The sequence below is a fragment of the Neolamprologus brichardi genome, chromosome 16 (assembly GCF_056152115.1).
Source record: "Neolamprologus brichardi isolate AB-2024 chromosome 16, ASM5615211v1, whole genome shotgun sequence".
In the NCBI taxonomy this organism is placed as follows: domain Eukaryota; kingdom Metazoa; phylum Chordata; class Actinopteri; order Cichliformes; family Cichlidae; genus Neolamprologus; species Neolamprologus brichardi.
In genome coordinates, this window is record NC_142119.1 from 27,546,207 (window position 1) to 27,569,024 (window position 22,818).

At 39.6% G+C, this 22,818-nt stretch overlaps 1 protein-coding gene across 1 annotated transcript in view; it reads left to right on the forward strand.

Annotated features, from left to right (window-relative positions):
• Positions 1–743: 743 nt before the first annotated feature.
• The window catches only part of tmem198aa (transmembrane protein 198aa), a 41,742-nt gene continuing 19,667 nt past the window's right edge, over positions 744–22,818 (forward strand). The window contains exons 1-2 of the mRNA XM_006788618.3: positions 744–1,231; positions 17,003–17,253. Of these exons, the coding sequence (XP_006788681.2) occupies positions 17,115–17,253 (139 nt within the window). The 5' untranslated portion in view covers positions 744–1,231; positions 17,003–17,114. The remainder of the gene's footprint in view (positions 1,232–17,002; positions 17,254–22,818) is intronic.

Consider the following 22,818-nt stretch of genomic DNA (forward strand, 5'->3'; position numbering starts at 1 on the left):
AAATATTCCTGCTGTACACTTATAGCTTAGAAAAAAAAAATCAAATTTATTTTATTATTTTTTTTTTAAAAAAAAGACAAAAAGGAAAGACACCCCCCCCCCCCCCCACCACCACCCATTAGAAAGTGCAACCCTTTATTTACACTGGTTGTTGGTGCCGGCTCGGAGCTCTCCGAGGTTCTGAACTGACACTATATTTTTTGCTGAAGGAGCTCACAGGCAGCAGAGCAAACAGGAAAGGCTATTGAAATAGTAGGCCGGCACTTGTGTTTTCTCTACCATTACACTAGATGTAATTATATCCTGGTTGCATAATGTAGCATGAGAGCCCGCTTAAGGAGAAATCCTACTTACACATGACAAGAAAAATGGTTTAGTGTGTGGAATCAGCTGTTCCAGAGGGAGCGATTATACAGTTTAATTTCATATTGCATGTAATAATATACCAGGCAAAAAGAAATTTAAAAAAAGAGAAAAAATGGAGAAAGAGAGAGAGAGAGAGAGAGAGAGAAAATGTGCCCTTTTGTCCCTCCTTTGCATCAAACTGCTTTACAGTAAATGTCTTCTTCTTTCCTTCTCTCTCACTTTCTCCTCCCCCTCTTCCCTTTCCCCCCTCCCATCACTCCATCTCCCGGGCTCTTTATCCCCGACAATAACAACATTTGGCCACGAGTCACCAAACCCATTCGTTCACATATAATCACAGGAATAGAGCACCCATCCACCTCCCCCCCTCTCGTGCTGCGGGAATGGTTCAATCCGCTGAGAGTGAGAAAGACGGGGAGCACAAAGGAAGCAGCGCGCATACTGTTCGTTTAGGAGGGAGATAATTGGGTGCGTGATGTAAACATGGAATAAAAAAAAAACCCAAGACTGCATTTATTTTTCACAATGCGCTGATCCATTATCGGTGTTTAATATTACATGAGGCTCTGGCTATAAACCACGTATCTGTCTGGACAAGGGAAGACAGGCAGCAAGTGAGAAATTGAAGCCAAGAGTGGAGGAGAGGAAAGAGGAGTTGAGCATTCTTTCATCTTCGCTTCAGGGTTTTATCTGGAGTTTCTCGCTGGCTTTGGACCGAACCCGCTTCATTAAGACGTGATGTCGGGTTTTTAAGCTGACCACACCGTCAAGAACAGATTTCTTCTTCTTCTTCTTTTCACATGCTTCCCCCCTTTTGAATATAAAATGACAAAAGGAAAACACGCCAATATGTTGCATTTCTGAGGTGAGTGAGTTTTCTTTGTTCAGTACAAAATGCAGTTATTTTATTTTATCATACCACATTGATTTTTTATGGAACCACAGAGTGCCACAAGAATAACAGTAATAAGAATAAATACATAAATAACATGCAGCACCTTACCAATAGTGTAATTAAAGAACCCTCCATGTTTCCAAATGTTAAAGCGGTTCCAACAGCCAATTGTGTAGCCCACGGCATTGTGCCAATCAGTGTAATTGCTTTTAAAAATTAGACACAGGGAGGACCCTCAGCTCAAGCTATTGTTTTCCCTCTATTGTTTTCAAACCGCTGCTTTAGGGAACATTTAGTGCTCTTACACAAAACACGAGCTCTTCGAGGCTACTCAAAGGTCGCATATCAGTGACAGCCATGTGAATCCTTCATGATGTGTGGGAATTAGTAACGTGAAAGCTTGAACTCTGTATTTAACAGCAGTGTGCATAACTGGATTGGACAGAATGTAAACACGAGGAGCACAATTGATCGGAAGGGTCGATGGAAGTCACGTGGGTTCACATTATATCTATCTATCTATCTATCTATCTATCTATCTATCTATCTATCTATCTATCTATCTATCTATCTATCTTTTTCTAACTATTTTCGAACTATTTTCTATCAAACTCACTATCTAACAATATTTAACTTATAAACAAAACATATAGGGAGCAGATCTCTTACTGGATTTCTACATAACCTTACTCTGCCCCGGGGTACAGTAATAGCACATGAAACATCTTCGTAATTAGTAGTTTGCCAGAGCAAAGGAAAAGTAATTATAGGCAACAACCCAGCCTAGTTAAGTGCTCAGCCTTTATTTCCTTTGTTAAAGATGCACACGTTGTCTGTGCAACTCGCTAGTTGTGTTCTGCAAATGTCACAGCTCCAACGAGTGTTTATTAAAAGACGAAATTATTTTAAGCTGATCGAAACAGAATCACTTCAAGAATAAAGACTGTAGTTATCGCCTTCATTCTCCATATATTTTAGTTGTAATTACGTGTGGTGGGGAATGTGCACAGCTGTTAATGTGGTGCAAGAGGAGATAAACAAAAGAAGAAAAGCAGACTTTCACATGAAAAAAACAAAACAAAAGAAAGCAAGAACTGTAATAGTGAAATGCTAGAGTGGGAGTTGCAGGGGATGTAAAATAGAGTGTGATTATGTTGAAGTTTGGCTGTTCTAAAATTACAGCTTATAAAGAACATTGTGGCCTTTTCCAAGCATGAAAAATTACAATGTGCATGCTAATAGAAAAGCTAAACGTACATCCACTGTAGGTCCCTTGAGATAAAATGATGGATTTGAAGGTGGTGCAGTGCACACAATCTGGGATTGCTGTGAAGGGACACTATGGGAGGGGGTGTTAAGAAGCTGCTCTGTAGTGACTGTTTGCTATGTTGCATTGAAGAGTGTACTGGTGTCAGCTCACTGAGTTTCTTGCCTTGGTAGCTGTTAAGTCTTTTAATAAGACTCTCTGATTCATTTCCATGGCTGAACTTTTGCCTTACTACAGGTGAACTTGAGGCGTGTTCTGAGAAACAAACAGCTCAAGGATTCAGCACTCGAGCTGTTTGCTGGAGTTCAGTTTTACCAATCATACATTTGCATTCAGCTCAGGATTCAACAAGTCTGGTAACAGTGCTGCTTCACCAGTGCACCTGTAGGTCTTCCAACACAGCATTACACAGTATAATAACAATTTCAAGCAGAATAAATGCAGTTAACATTGACTCTCTGATGGCCCTCTTTTACTTGCCATCCAGCAATTTTCAGTCAGATCCACTTTCTCTAAATGCACCAATGCTATACACGATAGTTACAATGGTCAGTGGGTGTTATTTACACTTCAATCTACTCTTCTTTGATGTTTGGAATAATGTCGGCTCTTGACATCAGATTTCAATCATAGGGCCGCTTTGGTCTGTGTTTTAAATAATGGGGCAATGGCAAAGAGGCAAGAGGAAACTGGGGACTCAAAACTGTGCCATCTGCAATGGGAATCAAACACATACCTTCAATTGGTCCATTTGAATCCACTTTAATCACTAAATGATCAACCCATATGGCGCTTTCCCGATAGTTACGTAACCATAACAAAAAGCCCACCAGTCTTCAGACTTAGGACTCTGGCCAAATTGGCAGGCTGAAAAAACGAGACGTCTATCAAGAAGCGGACACTTATGTTTCCTTGTTTCATTTCTTCTTTCTTATTAGGTCGCAAAAATGAGAAAATTCACATAAAAATTTCTTTGTATAGCACAATATCTGTGATTTTTAATTTGAATGACGCTATCACTCCAGTGCATTTCCATTCTTGAAAGAATAACAGTCCAGGGAAGGTAAACATTGGGGAAGATCTTAGCTAGAAATGCACTAATAAAATTTGCTGAGGGGAGGATAAGTGCCATATAGGGGCTGTCATTCATACAGAAGATATAATTCATGAATTGCCAGTGTTACCGTGCACTCTATGTACCCAGCTTTGACAACAGATTATGTAAGTGCAGCATGAGCCAAGAAGTCTCAAATTCAAAACTGAGCACAAAAAGTCTGCAGGGACCCCTCAGTCTGCCAGTGATAGCCTGCAACAGGCAGCCTCAGAGATATTTGTCATTCAGCTAACAGGATGCGTACAGGGTTAAAGAGAGTTAACGAGGAAAGAGTGAAGAAGGATGCTGTCTGTCAAACTGCAGTGAAATAAGAACAAGTGATTTCAGGAAGAAAGAGACAAAGAAACAAAGAAAGAGGCGGAGAGTTAAAAGAGCCAGGATAAGGAGTGTAAGTGCAGAAGGAAGAGAAAGGTTAAAGTGAGTTCTAATCCCATTAATGCACGCCACTGCTGTGCTTCACGCTGCAGTTTCCACATGCTGCTTCAAAGTAATCACCACATGTGTATTTGAGTCATTCAGCTCACCAGTGCACAGTGTGGGTACCATTTAAATGATGTGAGCACTTAATGAAAAAAAAATGTATGGAGACCAATGTGCCATCTGTATAATGCTGGCGTTGTCAGGTTGAGAGCCTTTATTTCCAACCAGATCTGACTCAGAGCATGTAAAAGCCCCCAGGCAGTGTGGCATTTTATGTGTGTGTGTGCGCGTGCGTGTGTGTGTGTGTGTGTGTTGGCTGTCATGTTGGTTTGTAGCTGGAAGGGTATTCTAATACCATCTAAGTAGACATGTCTCTGGATCTGCTACTATTTATGTGGTAGCTGCACACAGAATTTCAAAAACTGTGTATATATGTGCATGCAGATGCACATCATTCAGAACTGTATGTGTATTTGACCAGAACTTATATTTTTTTTAAAAATTGAAGTCTGGTCACAGAATGTGTGAAGCCGTTGGACATTTGTCACACGTGGTGTTATCAATGTAAATGGTGCCAAACAGAGTAAAGGGAAAGTAGTGCTGCAACTGAATGCAGTTATTCAGGACGGTCTACAGAGAGACTGAAGTGTGAGGAGCCCAGCTAATAGAATCAGGGAGAGATAGAAGACAAGGCTTTCTACAGAGAAACTGTGTGCCACAGACTACAGTTGTGTGCTCACATCACCACACTAGTTTTCAGTCATGGAAATAAATTAAATGCATTTATTCACAATGTCTGTATGTATATAGTGGTTATTGTCACTTGGGTTTTGCATCAGCAATGAAAAAGGGGCTTTTGTGAATGATCACCTGGCTCTACAGTGTTTTCTTGTAAATTGCTTTGGCACATTGTTACTGTTTCGGTTCAGTCTTGCCAATCTCGGCAGCCACTTTGCAACTGTTGGCAGCTGTTTTCAACAATTAACTTAAGATAAATGCACTGTATACCCATCATCAATTGGCAGACTAAGACAAATCAAAACTCGAAGGAAATTGGAGTTTGGACTTTGTTAAGTAACCTATAATATGGCTGTTTATGCAATTGTCACTCAATGTCTAACTGATGTGTAAACAGGAAAAAGGCTGTTTGTCAGTTGCTATAAACAGATATCTTAACTTTTAATCTTGATATGTAAGGAAGGGACAAGGATTTTGGTATCAATAGCTTTCTGGTTTCATCTCATAACCCAGTATTTTAAGACTACATTTACAATGGAAATGTCTATATTTTGCAGCTAAACACTGAGAGTCAAACGGGTTGACCTGATGGACTCTTAGAAGACTAAGAGTTTGCATAAATATATGTGAAAAGGCTTTGCAGTGCAAATTCTCCTTTTTGTGGATTGTTAGCGTGCATTGTGATATGTAGTCATACATCAGCTCATTTGGGACATTTGGGCAAAGACAAATGAATCCTTGAGGGATTGAAGAGGAATTTTAATGCTGTGGCTTAAAGTAGGTCTTGTGTTCAGCAGGAGAGAAAGAGAGAGAGAAGGAGCAAAGTAGTTGAAAGCAGCAGTAAGACAAATGATGCTGGAAAGAGAGATGGTGAAAGACAGAGAATGAGCTGTAATCTGATGAAAGCCTCTTTACTCCCCTGTCACCTCACCTTCAGGCCACAAGCGATGACCAAGGCTTACACAGAGATCAATGCTGAGGCCGCTAGCACACAGACACACCGAGACACCAAACACATACACATGCTTCAGACATGCGCACGCACACACTTAATGATTAACTTTACAGGGACTTTCTCTTTGTCGCCAAAAGGAGGAGGTCCCCACAACAGATTTATGTCCACACAACATAAGTAATATAAATGCACGCTCACTCCTAAGATCGCTTCACTTTAAATGCTGTAAGGCTGCCTGTGGTACACGTGCAAGGTCCAAAGTAGATAGATGGTATACTGGTTGAATACTGTTGTATATACTGTTGTATACTGGTGGTAGAAACCACGATATTACATCTAAAATGAAGAACGCATTTTGTTGCCTTTGTGTTTTAGGGGTTTATAGGTCACTCAGACATTTCAATAGACTTGTAGCTCAAAGGGAGAAAGCAGGAGTGTGAGGAGAATGCTTCACAGCTCACATACAGATCACTCTAATGCATTTAAACCTCAGCAACCAAATAATCCCAGCCAACACTGTTTTTTTTATTTTATTTCTGCGTGTACTTTAGAAAAACAAAACAAGACAATCAAATATAAAAAAGGGCAAAGGAAATGAATGAGAAAAGGGGAGATCTGGGTGAAGGCGAGGAAGATAAGCAAGCAATGAAAGCTATTTAAATCCTTGTCTTTGTTACAAAAAAGTTCAATAGTAAAATGATGCAACTCAAATTGGCATTGAAATAGCCTTAAGTTTTGTTTTTGCTAGAACAGAAGTAAATAGGAAATTGTGTCGTTAATTTCTTCTAGCAATAACAATGCACTGTTCATTGAATGAGCTGTACCTTGTTATGACTGCTCTTTTAGAACAACATTTTACTTCCTTATTTGCCATATTTACTATGGTAATGAGACGTTTGTAAGCTGCTGGTGGGAGATAGTGTCATCGGATGTGCGGATTATGCTGTGTTATCAGTGGTCAAGTTAGCTGTTCCTAGCAGGCTACAGCAACCCTCAAGCCATTGAGAAATGTCCTGGTGATATCAAAGAGAAGCTCAGCACTTTGTCATTACCACTGTAGGAACTAGTGCAATTGGCACATTATTGTCATACCTTATAATCACAGTGTAACACCCAGCTCTGCATGACAAAGGTCACCAACGCACACGTACTGCCTTTTCTTTAAAGACAAAGCTGGCACATTGCTGCTAACCTCCTTATTGAAATAAAGACCACTATGCTTTCATAATGGTTGAACAGCAATAATTTTACCTTTCATGTCAGAGGTGAGCTGAATAACAGTAATTTCAGTGTCTCTTTTTTCCCACAGCACTCTTTAATGAGAGCAGGTGTTAGACTGGAGCATAATGCTATATGTCTTTCACAAACTAGCCAGATTCCTCGCACACATAGACACACACACAAACGCACATACACACACGCACAGTAGTAGTCTTTTTGGTGACAGATGGACTAGATGGAAACAGTCATCCTGTCACATGCACACAAACGCTGTCCCTTTCTCTTTTCACTAAAAACAGAACAGAAGTGTGACCACGCGGATAAATAGTAACCATGACGTGGCTGTTTTTCTGAATCAAAATATCTTAAATAGTCGGACAGAAATATGAGATGAAAAGAAAAGCAGACAGCTTGAACGTCTTACCTAAGGTGTGTGCAAATATACAAATATTCACCCACATTAAAACTATTGACAAGTGGAGTGAATAACACTGTTACAGTGCAGCATTCTGCTGGGAAGCTTTCTTTCATGGCATTCATGTGGATAATATTTTTGACATTTGCCACCCACCTAAACACTGTTGCATTGTGGCAATGACAGCGTCTGATCCCTCCACCAGCACGACAGCCACAATGCAAAACCTGTTCAGGAACAACTCGAGGAACTCAGCATAGAGCCTCAAGCACTGGTTCGGCTTCCAGACTCACAGATTTCAGTCGGATCACGTAATAACCGTGATCCGTGGAGGCCCCACCCAGCCAACCTACAGACTCAAATTATCCAACACCCCTGTGCCAGACACAACAGGACACCCATGGAGACCCTCTGTTTATTCCCTGATGGGTCAGAGATATTGTGATTGCATGAGGGAGACACAAAGAATTAAGCAGATGGTTTTAATGTGGGCGATCAATTTATGTCAGCCTGCAAACAAAGATTGTTATGTTTTGAGACATAATTAATGTTCCCATGGCTCTATGAGCGATAGATCAAGAAGTGTTTACTTTGAGTCCATCAATATTTGACCTTATCAACATCTGAAATGTTCACCATCTACTTTCTCCACTGTCCAGTGATCCTCTGTAGTATCTTGTCAACCTCACCAGGGAGCAAGCTTGATATGTCAGTAATACCTTTAATATTGTTAGGAAGGTTTACCGTGAACTAACCAGACTAAATCTTCATCCCGCTTTAACCTACTGAACTACAGCTCACTGAGCGTCATTCCCATTTACTGTAACACACCTGCAGGTAAACCTTCTGAAACAAAAGGATTGACTACACAGGCGACATGCACAACATTAGCCCGTCAGTAACTCAGGGTTACGGAGGACAATTATGCATGTAAACACTCACGCAGCAATGTTTCAAATTTTAAAGGCACATTAAGTTTGGTTAGCTGTGATTTTTAGCATCAGAGTCATTAGAATCAAAATCAGAATACTTTATGATTCCCAGAGGAAATTATGTGGTCCAAAGAAGTTAAAGTACCACACTAAATAATACAATATATTACAAAATAGCTGTAATATGTAAATATGCCCAACATATTATTACACAAAATAAATATGAAGTATAAAGTTGAAATTGAGGTGCCCCTCTTATCAAATATACATTTTGCATTTGAAGATTTTTGCTGTCAAGCACAATACCAGTCGATGCACGTCTGAGCTGTAACACCAGAAAGCAACATTTCAAAAAAAATTTAACAGTATCATCACTTTACAGAAACAGGTTGTTCCTTGGTGCTCTCGACAGCCTTTTTGCAACACACTGTCAAGAGTTTTCCAGAATTTTTTTTTTAAAGTGAATATTTTCACAGTGTGGTCTTTTTATTATGCAGAGCAATGACGGCAGTGTTTTTTTGGAGTTGAGTCAAAGATCTCAGAGGCAAATATTTTAAACCCTCGACAAATGAAACAAAAACTTGTCTGCATGCCTGGATGTAAAAAGGGGCTGTTTTTCTAATATTAGTGAGCATAATGCAAAACATATTTGCTCACTATGTTTTGTAAATACACTTTGCATTTTGCCAGCATGAATCCCTTATTCTTCATTCCTAACCATACATATTGTTTGCTATATTTCCTTGGCATAGGCTGGATGTGTTGTTGGAAAGTCTAGATTTGTTTCTTTCTTCTTCTTCTTTAAGTTATATCCACTGTTTTCCTTTTTAACACTGAAGTCTCCCATAAACACATGTGATAATAGGATGAATTTCACAGTTGTTCCCACCTCCAAACATATTCTTGTTCTTGAAATTTGGTGTGTGTCTATGTGGCCTTGCTGTTTTATGTTGCGCTCTTTCTCTGTGTAATTCCCCCCCTCCCTCTCCCTCTCTCTTTCTCTGTCCGGCCTTTGCTATCCCCAACCCTGAAGAGCAGCGTGTCCTCGTTCTGGTGATGCTCCGTCGCCAGCGCTCAGTTAGGGGCCTCTGAAATATTCATGCTAACGCGCATATACACACAAAACTAGAAACACACACAGACACAAACTATTTCAAACCCTTCATCTTTTTCTCCCTGTCAGTTTGCCCATATCTACAGAAGATTAGAAAATATAATTTATCTAGCAGCAGGATTAGGGAGAAAAAGCTTTACACTTGCAAACACTCACACACTCTCATGTCGGCGGCAGAGGCTGAAACAAACTACGCAATTCCCCTGAATTTCTACACAATACGGGTTTTACAATATTTACTGTACTTATATACTTTGTTTTTGTTTTTGACGTGATAATGTACAGGTGTAAAATATTTTTGCTTGAGCTTTTTTATATAAAATGTGTCTTTTAAAGCGTGTATACTGTTTCTGCATCCAAGATCTTGAGAACAGAAAAGTCAACACACTCGCAGAAGTGAAGTCACACCTCACTGTAAAAGGCTTGCACAGTTTTGGGGCCAGAGATACAAGCTGGCATGTAGCAGAACAAATCATAAGACACTTATTACAGTGCCAGCAGTGTTCAGATTTGATCTGTGACCTTAGACTATCATCTCATTTGGAGGAAAGAGGAACAGTAGCAGAACTCCAGTAGGGAGCACATCAACAAGCAGAAAGGTTATTACGCTGCCAGCGGTTTTGATATGTGTCCTAACATTATTGGCCTGTTATTTTCAGTCCGACAGAGGAATGCAAGCAAGGATATAGTGGAGCAAATCATCATGTGTATTGTGTCAAGGGGCTCTCTGGTTTGATTTAGGGCTCCTTTTTTAAACAGAAGCTTTCCTTTAAGGTTAACAACTAAACATTTAGATTAAGCTGGCTCTTATGTTTAACAATGTGAGTAACTTAGGTCACCAAAAAGAAACAGATTTTTTTTAGACTGAACAAACATTTGTTTCTCCATCTTGTAATAAGAAAACCTGCGCATTAAAGTGTTGTGCAAAAAGTAATTATATATTTTTTAAAGTTGTCTTGAGCAACAGTTCCCCAGGCGTTCTGTCAAAAGTCTCTCAAAGGTTTTCTTTGGACATTGCTTTTTCCACTAATTCTCAGTCACTTGTGGACTTTTTTTTATATACCTCTGAGCACTGACCTTAGAAATCATTCAAGCAATAAATAACGCACCTCAGTAAAGGGATGAACCTGTGTTTTGTCTACACAGAAAACTTAGCAAAGAATCTATTTTAAATTGTACCTTTAGACACCTTGTTACTAGCCGCCTGTTACCAAACTATAATTTGTTCCCATTTATTTTATTGAATGACAACGATAACACGGTTTGACAGGCAGAAAATAGCATTTGTGCACCAACAAGATGATTCTGAAAGAGCTGTTAGCTGAAAACTTGGCAAAGCTTGGCACAGTGTGCAGTGCGTCCTTAGAGAAGAAGTGGAAGGCCAACAAACTGTCTACATCAGATGTATCTAAAAGACATGTCGTTAAGAAAGAGGAAAATTTCAGCAAATACTTGACACATGACCCAAAGCTTCATCAGAAATGGCCTCAGTAGAAGGGTGACTGTTAAGAAGTCATTCTTATGGAAGGGAAACAGTGAGAGAAAATGCAAAAGTATGCCAAATTACACACGATCTAAACTCAAAATTAGTAACAACTGCTGTTATGGAGTAAATAATCCTCATTTAAATTTTTTGGTTCAAATTGACAATGCAGTAAATGCATACCTGGATAGAAAAACACACAGTGAAACAATATCAGCTATGGATTGGATCCCCAGAGCCCGGACGTCAACATTATTAAAGCACTGTGGGATTGTTTTGACAGAAAACAAAACAAAAGTCAGCCGACATCCGAAAAAGAGCCTTCAAGGAGCCTGGAGAACTATTCCTGAGGACTAATAATTTCTTGTAAGAAATTACAAGAAGCTTTGCCTCGGAGTGTTAGAGAATAATACCAGCTATACCAAATATTGACTTTCAAACTTGTTAAAATTGTACAGACTCAGCAAAATACAAAGCTCCTCTTTACTCTTCAGTCCAGTCACATCTATAAAGTAAACATGGCATGCTTACCTTCTCCCTTTCCGTCGCCATAATGTGGTTGAATGAGCACATGTGAGGTACACTGAAGTAAAAAACGAACTCACTTAATGAAATCGGATAAAATCGATGTCACAGATCCTGTGTCTAAAAAGGTTTGTTTGGTTTCTCTCTAGACTTTACATGCAAAACCTCTCTGTGCAGTATTATGATCTGTCTGAACTATATCCTCATTTTTTATTGTTTTTCTCCATTATCCTAAAAAAATAAACACAATGCTAAGTGATACAAAGCATCTGCTACATGTGTCAGCTTTATTGCTGATGTATTAGGGCAACAACAACAGTTGCCTAAAGGGGCTTTATATTGTAAGGTAAAGACCCTACAATAATACAGAGAAACCCCATACTATTCTCTGTAGTAAACAAAAGCACTGAACAAACTCAGTTGCATTGGCCTGAGGCTCAGGGTGAAAAGCTGAAGGTCGCAGAAGTCATAAGAATTTGTCCCATGGGTACACTGAATATCCAAGCAGTATTTTATATCCATTCATAATTATGGTTGTTGAAGTAGTTCTTGTGAACAGAGTGATCAATAGACAGGATATTACATCACCTCTCGATCTATGTCAGTACCAGAGGTAAACATGTTCTCACATGGAGCTTCAAGGAAATGGCTGTTGAGGCCATAATACACTCCTGTTGATCTAGCATTCGGTTCAGAGGATGTCCTACTATGTTGGTGAATTCTAAAGAGGGGCTGAATAGGGTCAAAGGTCGGGACTTTCTGTTGCCAGGAGCCTCAAAGAAACCATCACTGATTGGTTCTTAAAATGCACATTCCCTTGGAGACGAGCTCCCTGTCCCATTTGCGGGGTCCTTGTACCGCTGCTGGTTGTTATAGCAACAGACAGGACGTGACATTGTTGCATAATATGCTGTTTTTACTCTTCCCCGTTCTGACCTTATTGGTGGGCTATTTTCTAATCAACTATTTCTCTGCTGGTGCAGGGCAACAGGTCACCGCTGAATGTTAATGGACTTAGTCATCACCCAGTGAAACAGACCTGAGGATGAAACTGGATGGTTGCTGGATGATTGCTGTTGTGTTAATGGAAGATTTATGTAATTTACCAGCCTGATATGAAATTAAACATTAGAACAGTGCTTTGGATAAAAGGATGGTACTCAAACCCTACCATTTTCCTCCTGTTTTGATCTGTGTGAGCTTAAATAATGTAAAAAAACAAAAAACAAATAATCATTAGATGGAGACATTTTAGAACTCATTGGAATGCGACTAGTTGTGCGACAGTATCTCCCTGATGTCTCCTTGTGACTGTGGGGGTGTCAACAGTCCAGGCTTAGCATGCTTGTTAGCAACCAATGTGTATCTAAGCAACGCACCATGTCATCCAAGAATTTATGTGTCTTTGAGCAGCAAAGTACTTCATTTTTGTCTCCATCTGTAATATTGGATGTGTGCAAGGAGAAAAATTGAATTCTACTCAGACCTGACAAACTAATCAGTTTTACTTTAGCAGATTTTTGGGAAATGTGATGAAGAGCAAACAATCACCAAATGCACAAAAACAACAACGTTTTATGTAGTTAGAATTGTAGACAGGGTTCTGATTCAGAATAAGAAGTAAAGGACAGCTTTAGATTTCACTATGTTCTTATTATTTTTGCCATTGCGGTAGAGTCCATTGTCATGAATACTCAGTTGGGTCTTCCTCCTGACTCAGAGAGCCTGTGGTGTAACTAAGCTGCAGCATTCACAATCTGTTTCACCACTGGAGTGGAGGCAGTTATGAAGTGGAAGTCTTCCATTTGCTTCTCAGTTTGTTTGTTTTTTACCAACTCTGCACAGAATGTAAAACAGTACAGTTTTTCTTTTGGTTTGAAACTGAAGCTCAGGATGTCAAGATTTTTTTTAACGATTTGTTAGAAAGGAATAGGGTAAATATTTCTCTTTTAGAATGAAAAGTCAAGATTAAGCTTTCCTAAACATTTCCTGTTTTGAATAATTTATAGGCTTGTGCAGCATTGGCAGTATTATGCCCTTGCTTAATTCTTTCAAGTTTGCAATATTGAGCATGCATGTTATTACATTTTTACTTTTTTTTTTACTTCAAACCTTGGAATGTGGCCAACCAGATAACTTTCTAGAAGCCTTTCCTTAACTTTATGAACCTCACCACCCTTTAGTTACTTTAGTTAAGTTTTATATTAAGATTCCATTACAGTGCCAGTGTGTATATATGTATGAGCTTTACTGCAGATTTTTTCCTTTTCACTTGGCCCACCCCTTTCCTCCTTCCATCATAGTTATGCAGTCGCTTATTGAATAAGAATGTTGCTTTTTTCACTGCTGATGGTGTGTTCTTATTCTTGTTCTGTTCAATAAGACTACATGTCAGACTGACATCTGCTTACCACGGAATTCTTCCTGCTCTAGCGAGCCACAAGATGAAGGGCTAATATGCTCTTTATCTTATTTTCACTGCAGGCGGTGAGACTTAATATTTACAAGTAACATTTAATCCAGATTAAAATTTTATTCCATTTTCATTTCTTGCGATGTCTTTTTTCTGTGTCGTACTTTCCTACAATGCATAATGTCATAGCGTAAAACGTCGAAAAGCAGGCCGACTGTGCACTCCAGACGTGTTAAGATGCTAAACATCACCTTGTGCGTGCATGTAGTTGAGTCTGCTTGCCACAGTGCATCATCATCACCCGCTAATTCGTTACTAAAGAGCACAGGCTTACTTTTCCTGTGTAATCAGGCGTAATATGAATGTGTATGTGCCCAGGTTACATTTGCATACATGTGTGCATTCTTTTAAATATAAAGCGAGGATAGGCAGAGCGTGTGTGAGTATGTCGTCCATGCTTGGATATGACAGGAGAGTTGAACTGAAGGATAACACCTTAAAAGGGTGAAGGATCCAGAGTAACAGAACTTAAAATTTAGCATGCATCCCTAGGAGACTATAAAGAGAGCAGACTCCATTACACTGATGTGCACTGGTAGCAGAACTACTGAACTACTGTACCTAGGCCAATATAACACACAGTAAAATAATTTAAGTCTCCTCAGTTCCACCAGTACAGAGAATGTAGAACAAATAGTTCCCATTTGTACAGGATTTACATTTTAATGTATGACCGTGTGTCGTTTTTATGTCTTTTAGTAAGTCTGGGACTTTATTTGACAAAAAGCTTAAGATTTGCAGATTCTGACCAAGATGACATGAATTCACATATGGTCAGTGGACACAGCTGAAAAGCAATAATCTGTGTGAAGAACAGCTTTAGAAAGTGTTTGAACAGCTTGATAAACTACTGCAGCCGTTCTTTCGTGAAATAACGACAATGCACAGTAAAATAGTCCAATAATGCTTCCTTTAAACGTATCCACAGTAGAGTGTGTCTTAGTAGGTCTTAATTTGCGTCTCAGCTGGAAATGAAACCATTGGGGTTTGGTGCCTGAATAAGTGTGGAGCTCTATGTGGGTGTTTGGCTAATAGCGCGAGTCAATGATCCATGAATCTCACGCTTTACACTGCAACTGTATGTTTCTTTTTTCCTTTCTTTTCAAAATTGATTTGAAATGGACTTTTAGAAGATGCCTCAGTGCTACTTTTTATTTCTGAAACTGGAATGTTCTGTATGCTATTATGTCAGTCAGTTTCACACTGTAATTGACTGATATTCCCCTCAACTAACTTTGCTCAAAGTCTGTGAAACATAACTAACTTTGATCATTTTATCACCTGAGAGCAGAAATGCTTCTAAAAAGACCAAAGTGGAAGTCATGCACATTTTAATCCTACAAAAGCTCGCAATCGCTTGAAGAAACATATGACAAAGGAGTTTCTGAACAGTGTGTATTTGACACCAGATGGAGCTGATCTCCTTGTGTGTTTTTGTGGCACAAAGAAGATTCATTAAGAATGAAGTTATCAAGGAGAGCGTGTTATCAGCGCTAGAATATGGTACATTATGCAAAAGCACATCTCCTAGAAAGCAAACTGTGAACTTAATAGCTTCTCATAACATAATATTAAGAGCATCCAATGCATCACCTACCCTGTGTATTTACAAATTAAAGTCAATTACACATAGCCACCCATCTTCTTCTGCTTATCCGCCTCGCCTATCCCAGCTATGACAGCAGGAGAGAAGGGGACGGCTCATCAGTCTGTAGCGGGGCTAACACAAAGAGATAGACAGGCATTCACACTCATATTCACATCTAGAGCCACTTTAGAATCACCAGTTAACCTAACCATGTCTTTGGACGTTGGGAGGGTCCCAGTACCCAGAAAGAACCCACACAGGCACAGGGAGAACATGCAGAGTCCACACAGAAAGTATTAAAGGCCAAGGACCTTCTTCCTGTGAGGCAACAGTGATAACCACTATATACTATACTATGTATAGTAATATACATAGTAATAACACTGATTTACTAGTACAATATAACCTTGCTTTTACATTAGTCATTGAACTTTGGATTTAGTTATCTATACTTAATTGTGCATTAATTTTTGTCCGCCAAAATCTATGCTCTTCTATACTCGCATAGGAATTATGCTTATTTTTTTTATATATCTATTTATATGTGTTTATTACTTTATTTAATCAGTAATAGTTTCCTAATATTGTCATTATATTCTGGTTTCACTCAGTACAGTCACAACACAGGCTTTCTAATCTATTCTATTCGCTTCTATTTGATTCTATTCTATTCTATTCAACACTATATTGCTATACTGAAGTATGGACTTTGTGAATTATCAACTTGTTTTCTATGTCAGAGAAATATATACCTAAATCTACCAAAAATCTTTATTTTCATTAAATCATAAATTTGGTTACTTAAAATACTAATTTTAGATTTAGGTGTTACAGGATAGGTATATTCTCCTGCTTCTTAACCTGGGTAAATGATTTCAAAGCCCAGTAGAATATTTGAAAAAGTTACAACACAGAGTATTTGTTGAAAACAAGGAATATTTGTTCTTTTAGGTCATGGGAAATGTTTGCAGAATGAATGGTTTTAGAGAAGAGTTCATGTAATATTTCAGTGAGTGAACAGATCAGTGGCAGAGTGCAGGCACAAGCACTGATGTGAAATTTTTAAGGGGGTTTTTACATTAATCGTTTTGTAAACCTTAGCTCTGGGGTACAAATAAGAGGTCTACAAACAGGCTCTTACTTGTGTCGCAAATTTCCCACGCCATGCAAATTTATGCAAATTCATTCTGTTGTTTTTTTCCATGGCAACAACTAGAATATGTGTGTGTGTTGCATAGCTCCTGCAACTGGTCGAACTTTATACTGTACAGCCAAGTGAATGATAGTGGCTGAATTGCATTTTATCTGCAGCAGTACTCATGGTTGTGCTGAGATGTTTCTTTTTTCAGAAATATGGAGCATGCTTAGTGTATAGTCAGCACTCAGAGCTGAGTACTTCAAATGAACAATCAATAATAATTCTCTCGTTCTTTTCCTCATCCCTTCTCACTGTTACCCTCTCTTTCCATCATTCTTTTTTTCTGTCCCGCCCTTAGACACGTCTCCGTGGGTGAGGCCCACTGATCCAGAAATTCCTTCAAACCCCCTCCATCCCTTCCCCCTACCCTCTTCTCTCCTTTAGACCCCGTCGCCTCCACTTTATCCACCATGACTTCCACAAGCCAGCTGTTTGGCTTGGCTGAGGTGGGGCTGAGGTGTGACCAGGAGATTGAGAGGAGATATGAGATTGTGCCCTCTGTGGTCTGCTCCATGTGCTGCCTCTTTGGAATCATCTATTGCTTCTTTGGTAAGTGATTAACTGAAAAAAAAGAAAGAAAGAAAGAAAGAAAGAAAGAAAGAAAGAAAGAAAGAAAGAAAGAAAGAAAGAAAGAAAGAAATCAACATTAATGAAAATTTTAATAGCAGTTTGTATCTTAAATATGAAGCACTTTGAACAGCCAATTATATTAGTTTATGGAAAAAGAGAGAAAAAAGACAGCAGGGTCACAAATTGCTGGAAATGTCAAAGTAAACCTCCAATATTATAAAGACAAAATCATCTTAAAATGTATCCAAGATCAATATATGACTTTCTTTCATCCATTATGCTCTAATCTTAAGTTACCTCAAAGCAACTCTCTTGCATACAGACTAGAGCCCTTCTGTGTGGCCATCTGCCAGCAGCAGTAATAACAATGGAAACGTTGCGAGTCAATTTATTTTTATGTACAAACGCTGATTAAAAAATTGCTAAAGCATGGTGCCAAAACCCCATGAAATCCCTACTCATCATTTTGCAGTTCATTCTGCTCTGCTGGTCTATGTATATTATTGATTTAAGGGCACTACAGTGTAGTTCTCTTGTTTCTGACTCTGTGAGTCAATATTGAGCTCTTATACAGCAGCAAAGACTACTGTGACTTTAGTGGGTGTGTGTCTTTGCTTCACTTTGGTGAATGAGTTGCACTAAAACATGGCGAACACACAGCGTGGACTGAGCTCAAGTAAAATCCAGATATTAAAGCGATCACGATCAGACTAAAACATGCTGTCATTCCGCTTCTTATTCTAAGCCATGTTTCTTTTTCTTTTAACTAAAAGTTGTAGGAATACTGATATTTTTAAAACTTGCACAAAGTTTTGCAATTAATAAAAAGCGCCATGCCAAAAAGGCAGCAGACCTCCTGTTGTGTGTTTTTTTTAATCTCCTCTGTGTCTTCAAATGTCTGGACTCATACTGTATGCACAGGTCCATCCATTAAAGAATGAAGTCCTTATTGAGGCTTAGTTTTGTGCTCAGAGAGAGAGACTGCATTTTATTGGATCATAAGTGAGGGGTCACTCTAATTAGTTTGGATGCAAAGTCATTACAGGAATGTGTAATCAATAAATAATCAGGGTAAAGCGATCTCCCTGTTTATCTAAAGGAATGATTAATGTGAGAAATACTCACTAGCAGCTATTTTTTTTCATTTAAGTGCCGGAAATTTTCATCTTCTTGGCTTTCTGCAAGTTAATGATGGTTTGGCACGGCCTGTAGGAATGAATACACATAAGATCAAATGCATAGCCTACTAAACTGGGATTTTTCTGTACTTTACAGAATTAAAAAAGCCTGAGAAGACACTTTTCTTATGCATTTATTGATATTGATGTGATGTGATATCCATCAACCTTTCCACAATGATTTCTTTCTTCCATAGGAGAGGTGATTTTACTTTTGCATACAGTGTTTTGTGTACAGACAAATGAAATCACACAACACATAAAGGAGTAATTCCTCAAATTTACAGGTGTGTATTTAAGCCTGAAACGTTCAGCTGCCAGTGAAACAAAGAATTTATCCAACATGGATATATTTTCTGGTATGAAATCCTTGAAATAGTTTAGGTTTTCTTTTTTTTCTTTTTTTTTGGTACTGTTTATAGTCTTGCATGGTCAATATCCAGTCAAAGAAAACACATGAAATTGGAGTCAAATTTAGAAATGGTCTGTTTGTAAGCCGGTGGAAAATCTCTTTTGACAATGAAAAAACAAATAAACAAAAGATAAACTACTGTCAGTATTTACAGGGAACACACAGTGTCAATTTAGTGACTGAAAAGCAGAGGCATGTTTATTTTTGTGGCAGGTCTCATTACATATGTATTTTTAGGAGGTTTTTTTCCCTTTTTAACCTGAATAATTTGGAGCAAATTATATGATTTACAAAAGTTTGCAGAACACAAACTTTCGTAAATCATGTGTATTGAGCCATATTTCATGCTTAAAAGAAAAAATTTTTATTATGCGCCTGATCTGCATTTGATTGTTGCCACTAGGATAGTAAATAGTTGGTGCTGTAGGCAGACCTATAGGATTTTAAGCAGAGAAGCCCCTTGTCTGGATTAATCCTGCAGTCGATTGGAGATGTCAGGTGCAATCAGGGAGCAGCTGCCCCAACCTGCAAGAGCCCCAGAACAACCCGTATGCTGTTTTTTGGATGAATATTGATGTATGTTGAATATGTTGAACCTCTGAGAAGTTGCATGCAAATGCACAAGGAGGGATTGAGAGCACATAAAAAGCATTAACATTCACTTTATACAACAGTAATGCACTAGTGTGAGTCAGGCTAGCTGGGAATTTTTTTTAAGAAATTTGACAGCAAACACATAATGTTTCTTTTATTTAAAACGGGTATATTACACTGTTATTCAGAGATATTGCAAGAGCTGACTTTTGGTTCAATTTGAAAGAAATGTGAAAAGAAATTGCTTTGTGATCCTTGTTTTGCAATCTTACAGCACTGCTGTAAGATTTAAAGTCTCAATTTGCCCATCATTTCTTTATATTTTCTGACAAGGAGCCAGACTTTATTGTATTGTTTTTGAAGTGGCCTCGAGCAATAGTTCATTAGGCTTTCTAAAGGTCTTTTAAAGCTTAAATTCTTTACCAATTTTTAACACCTTTGACGCTCTGATGAGAGATTACAATATACCAACCTCACATATGTTTAGATACCTGCAAATACGAAGTTTTGCAAAAACATTGTTTCCTTCTTTCCCCTACCTACCTCCTAAAAATCAAGTGGATACCATTTTGGAAATGGATCCTTTTGGCAAACGGAGAATCTCCGTCATATACAAACTGATACAGAGCTTAAGGCCTATTACTTGGGAAAAAACTAAAAATAATTGGGAAAAAGACATTGGGGTGGATTTATCTGATGATGAGTGGAGATCTTGTTTGAATCGTATACATACTTCCTCCCTTTGCATTCACCATGGTTTAATTCAGTTTAAAATTCTTCATCGTCTTCATTATACAAGAGAGAGGCTTTCAAAATTTTTCCCAGAAGCCGATCCTGCCTGTCCCAGGTGTGGACATAATCCAGCAAATGAGGGTCACATGATGTGGTCTTGTCCGAACCTGGATAATTACTGGGGAAATATATATAAAGCATTATCTCATATGAGTGCGCAACCCTGGATTAATAGCGATGTTCGCGCGGCACTGGCGGCACGGAGCACCGCTTTTGCCTCCGCGAACACATCGGACTACAAACACACACATTAGGGTGGAGCAACAGTTTGACAACCCTCGGAGTATGTGGCAGGGACTAAACACAATCACAGACTTTAGAGGGAAAACCAGCACACCGCAGACCACGGCCTCTCTGTGTGAGGATCTAAACGTATTCTACGCTAGATTCGACACAGCGAACACCATGAGACCGGCCAGTGTGCGCACCGTGGATGACGTCAGTGCGCACACTGTGTCTGAGGAGGATGTGCGGAGATGCTTCAGGAAGGTGAACGCGCGCAAAGCTACTGGTCCGGACGGGATTCCTGGCCGAGTTCTTAAGTCATGCGCGGCTCAGCTGGCTGGAGTGTTTACACACATCTTCAGCCTTTCCCTCTCTCTGTCTGTAGTCCCAGCCTGCTTCAAAATGGCCACCATCGTCCCTGTACCCAAATCCCCCACCATCTCCTCATTGAACGACTGGCGACCTGTAGCCCTGACCCCCATCGTAGGCAAATGCTTCGAGAAGCTGGTCAGGGACTTCATCTGCTCTGCACTACCCGACTCACTGGACCCTCTATAGTTCACATACCGCCACAACAGGTCCACCGATGATGCCATAGCCCTGACACTATATACTGCCCTGTCACACCTGGAGAAGAGAGACACGTATGTGAGAATGCTGTTTGTAGACTACAGCTCAGCATTCAATACCATCGTTCCCTCGAAGCTGGACAGGAAACTGCAGGATCTAGGACTGAGCAGCTCCCTCTGACGCCGGATCCTTAGCTTCTTGACTGACAGACGCCAAGTGGTCAGACTGGGCAGCACCACCTCATCCCCCATCACACTGAACACTGGTGCACCACAGGGGTGTGTACTGAGCCCTCTCCTGTACTCACTCTACACCTACGACTGCACGGCCACTAACAACTCCAACATCATTGTGAAGTTTGCGGATGACACTACAGTGGTGGGTCTTATCACCAACGGTGATGAGACGGCTTACAGGGAGGAGGTCAGCGCCCTGACCCACTGGTGTCAAGATAACCATCTCACCCTCAACGTCGCAAAGACAAAGGAGTTGATAGTGGACTTCCGGAGGTGCAGAGAAGTACACACCCCCATCACCATCAACGGCGCTGCTGTGGAGAGAGTGAGCAGCTTCCGCTTCCTTGGTGTACATCTGGCCGAGGATCTTACGTGGTCAGTACACATAAACAAAACAGTGAAGAAGGCGCAGCAGCGCCTCTTCTTTCTCAGGAGACTGAAAAGATTCGGCATGAGCCCCCGCATCCTCAGGACCTTCTATCGCTGTGCCATTGAGAGCATCCTCACTGGATGCATCACCACCTGGTACGGCAACAGCACCGCTTACAACAGCAAAGCTCTCCAGAGAGTAGTGCGGTGTGCTGAAAGAATAATTGGAGGTGAGCTTCCCTCCCTCCAGGACATCTACAGGAAGCGGTGCCTGAGGAAAGCGGGGAGGATCATCAAGGAGTCTAGTCACCCCAGCCATAAACTGTTCAGACTACGTCCATCAGGAAGGAGGTTCTGCAGCATCCGGTCCCGTACCAGCAGACTGAGAGACAGCTTTTTCCACCAGGCCATCAGACTGCTGAACACTTCATAGACACCTCACCTCCACTACTGGAACTTCAACATTATGCACTCCATACTGTACATTAATGCCACTGTTTTGCACAATATCCAACTACAAACCTCTGTATATTTTATATATTTTATTGCTACTCTATTTAATTTGTAAAATATGTATACACACACACACACACACGTAGAAAAACATATTTAGTATACACATCCAGTAATGCATATACTATTATATATTGTGCATATGTTTATTAGTCTCAGATTTAGCCATTCTTATATTTTGCTTGTTTTATGTTATTGTATTTTTGCACAACTCTGTTGCTTGTGAAGCTCGCACACAAGAATTTCACTCGCATGTATTGTACCAGTGTACCTGCACATGTGATGTGACAATAAAAGTGATTTGATTTGATTTGATTTGAGTGCGCAGAATTTAGTGCTTGGTTTCCGCATTGGCATTTTTGGAGTTATGCCATCTCAATACAAAATTAGTAAATCTCAGGAAAATGCCATACCATTTGCTACATTGTTTGCCCGTAGACTTATTCTATTCCACTGGAAGTCTGATAAGGCTCCTTCATACATACAATGGTTAAAGGAGGTGCTTTTCTTTTTACCACTGGAAAAACTTAGATACAGAGTTCTCTCATCACAACAAAAATTCTCTGCGACTTGGAACCCATTTATTGACTATATAAAAACGTATTTTCCAGATGTGTGACATACATTTTTTGTTTGTTTTATTCTGTTTCTCTTT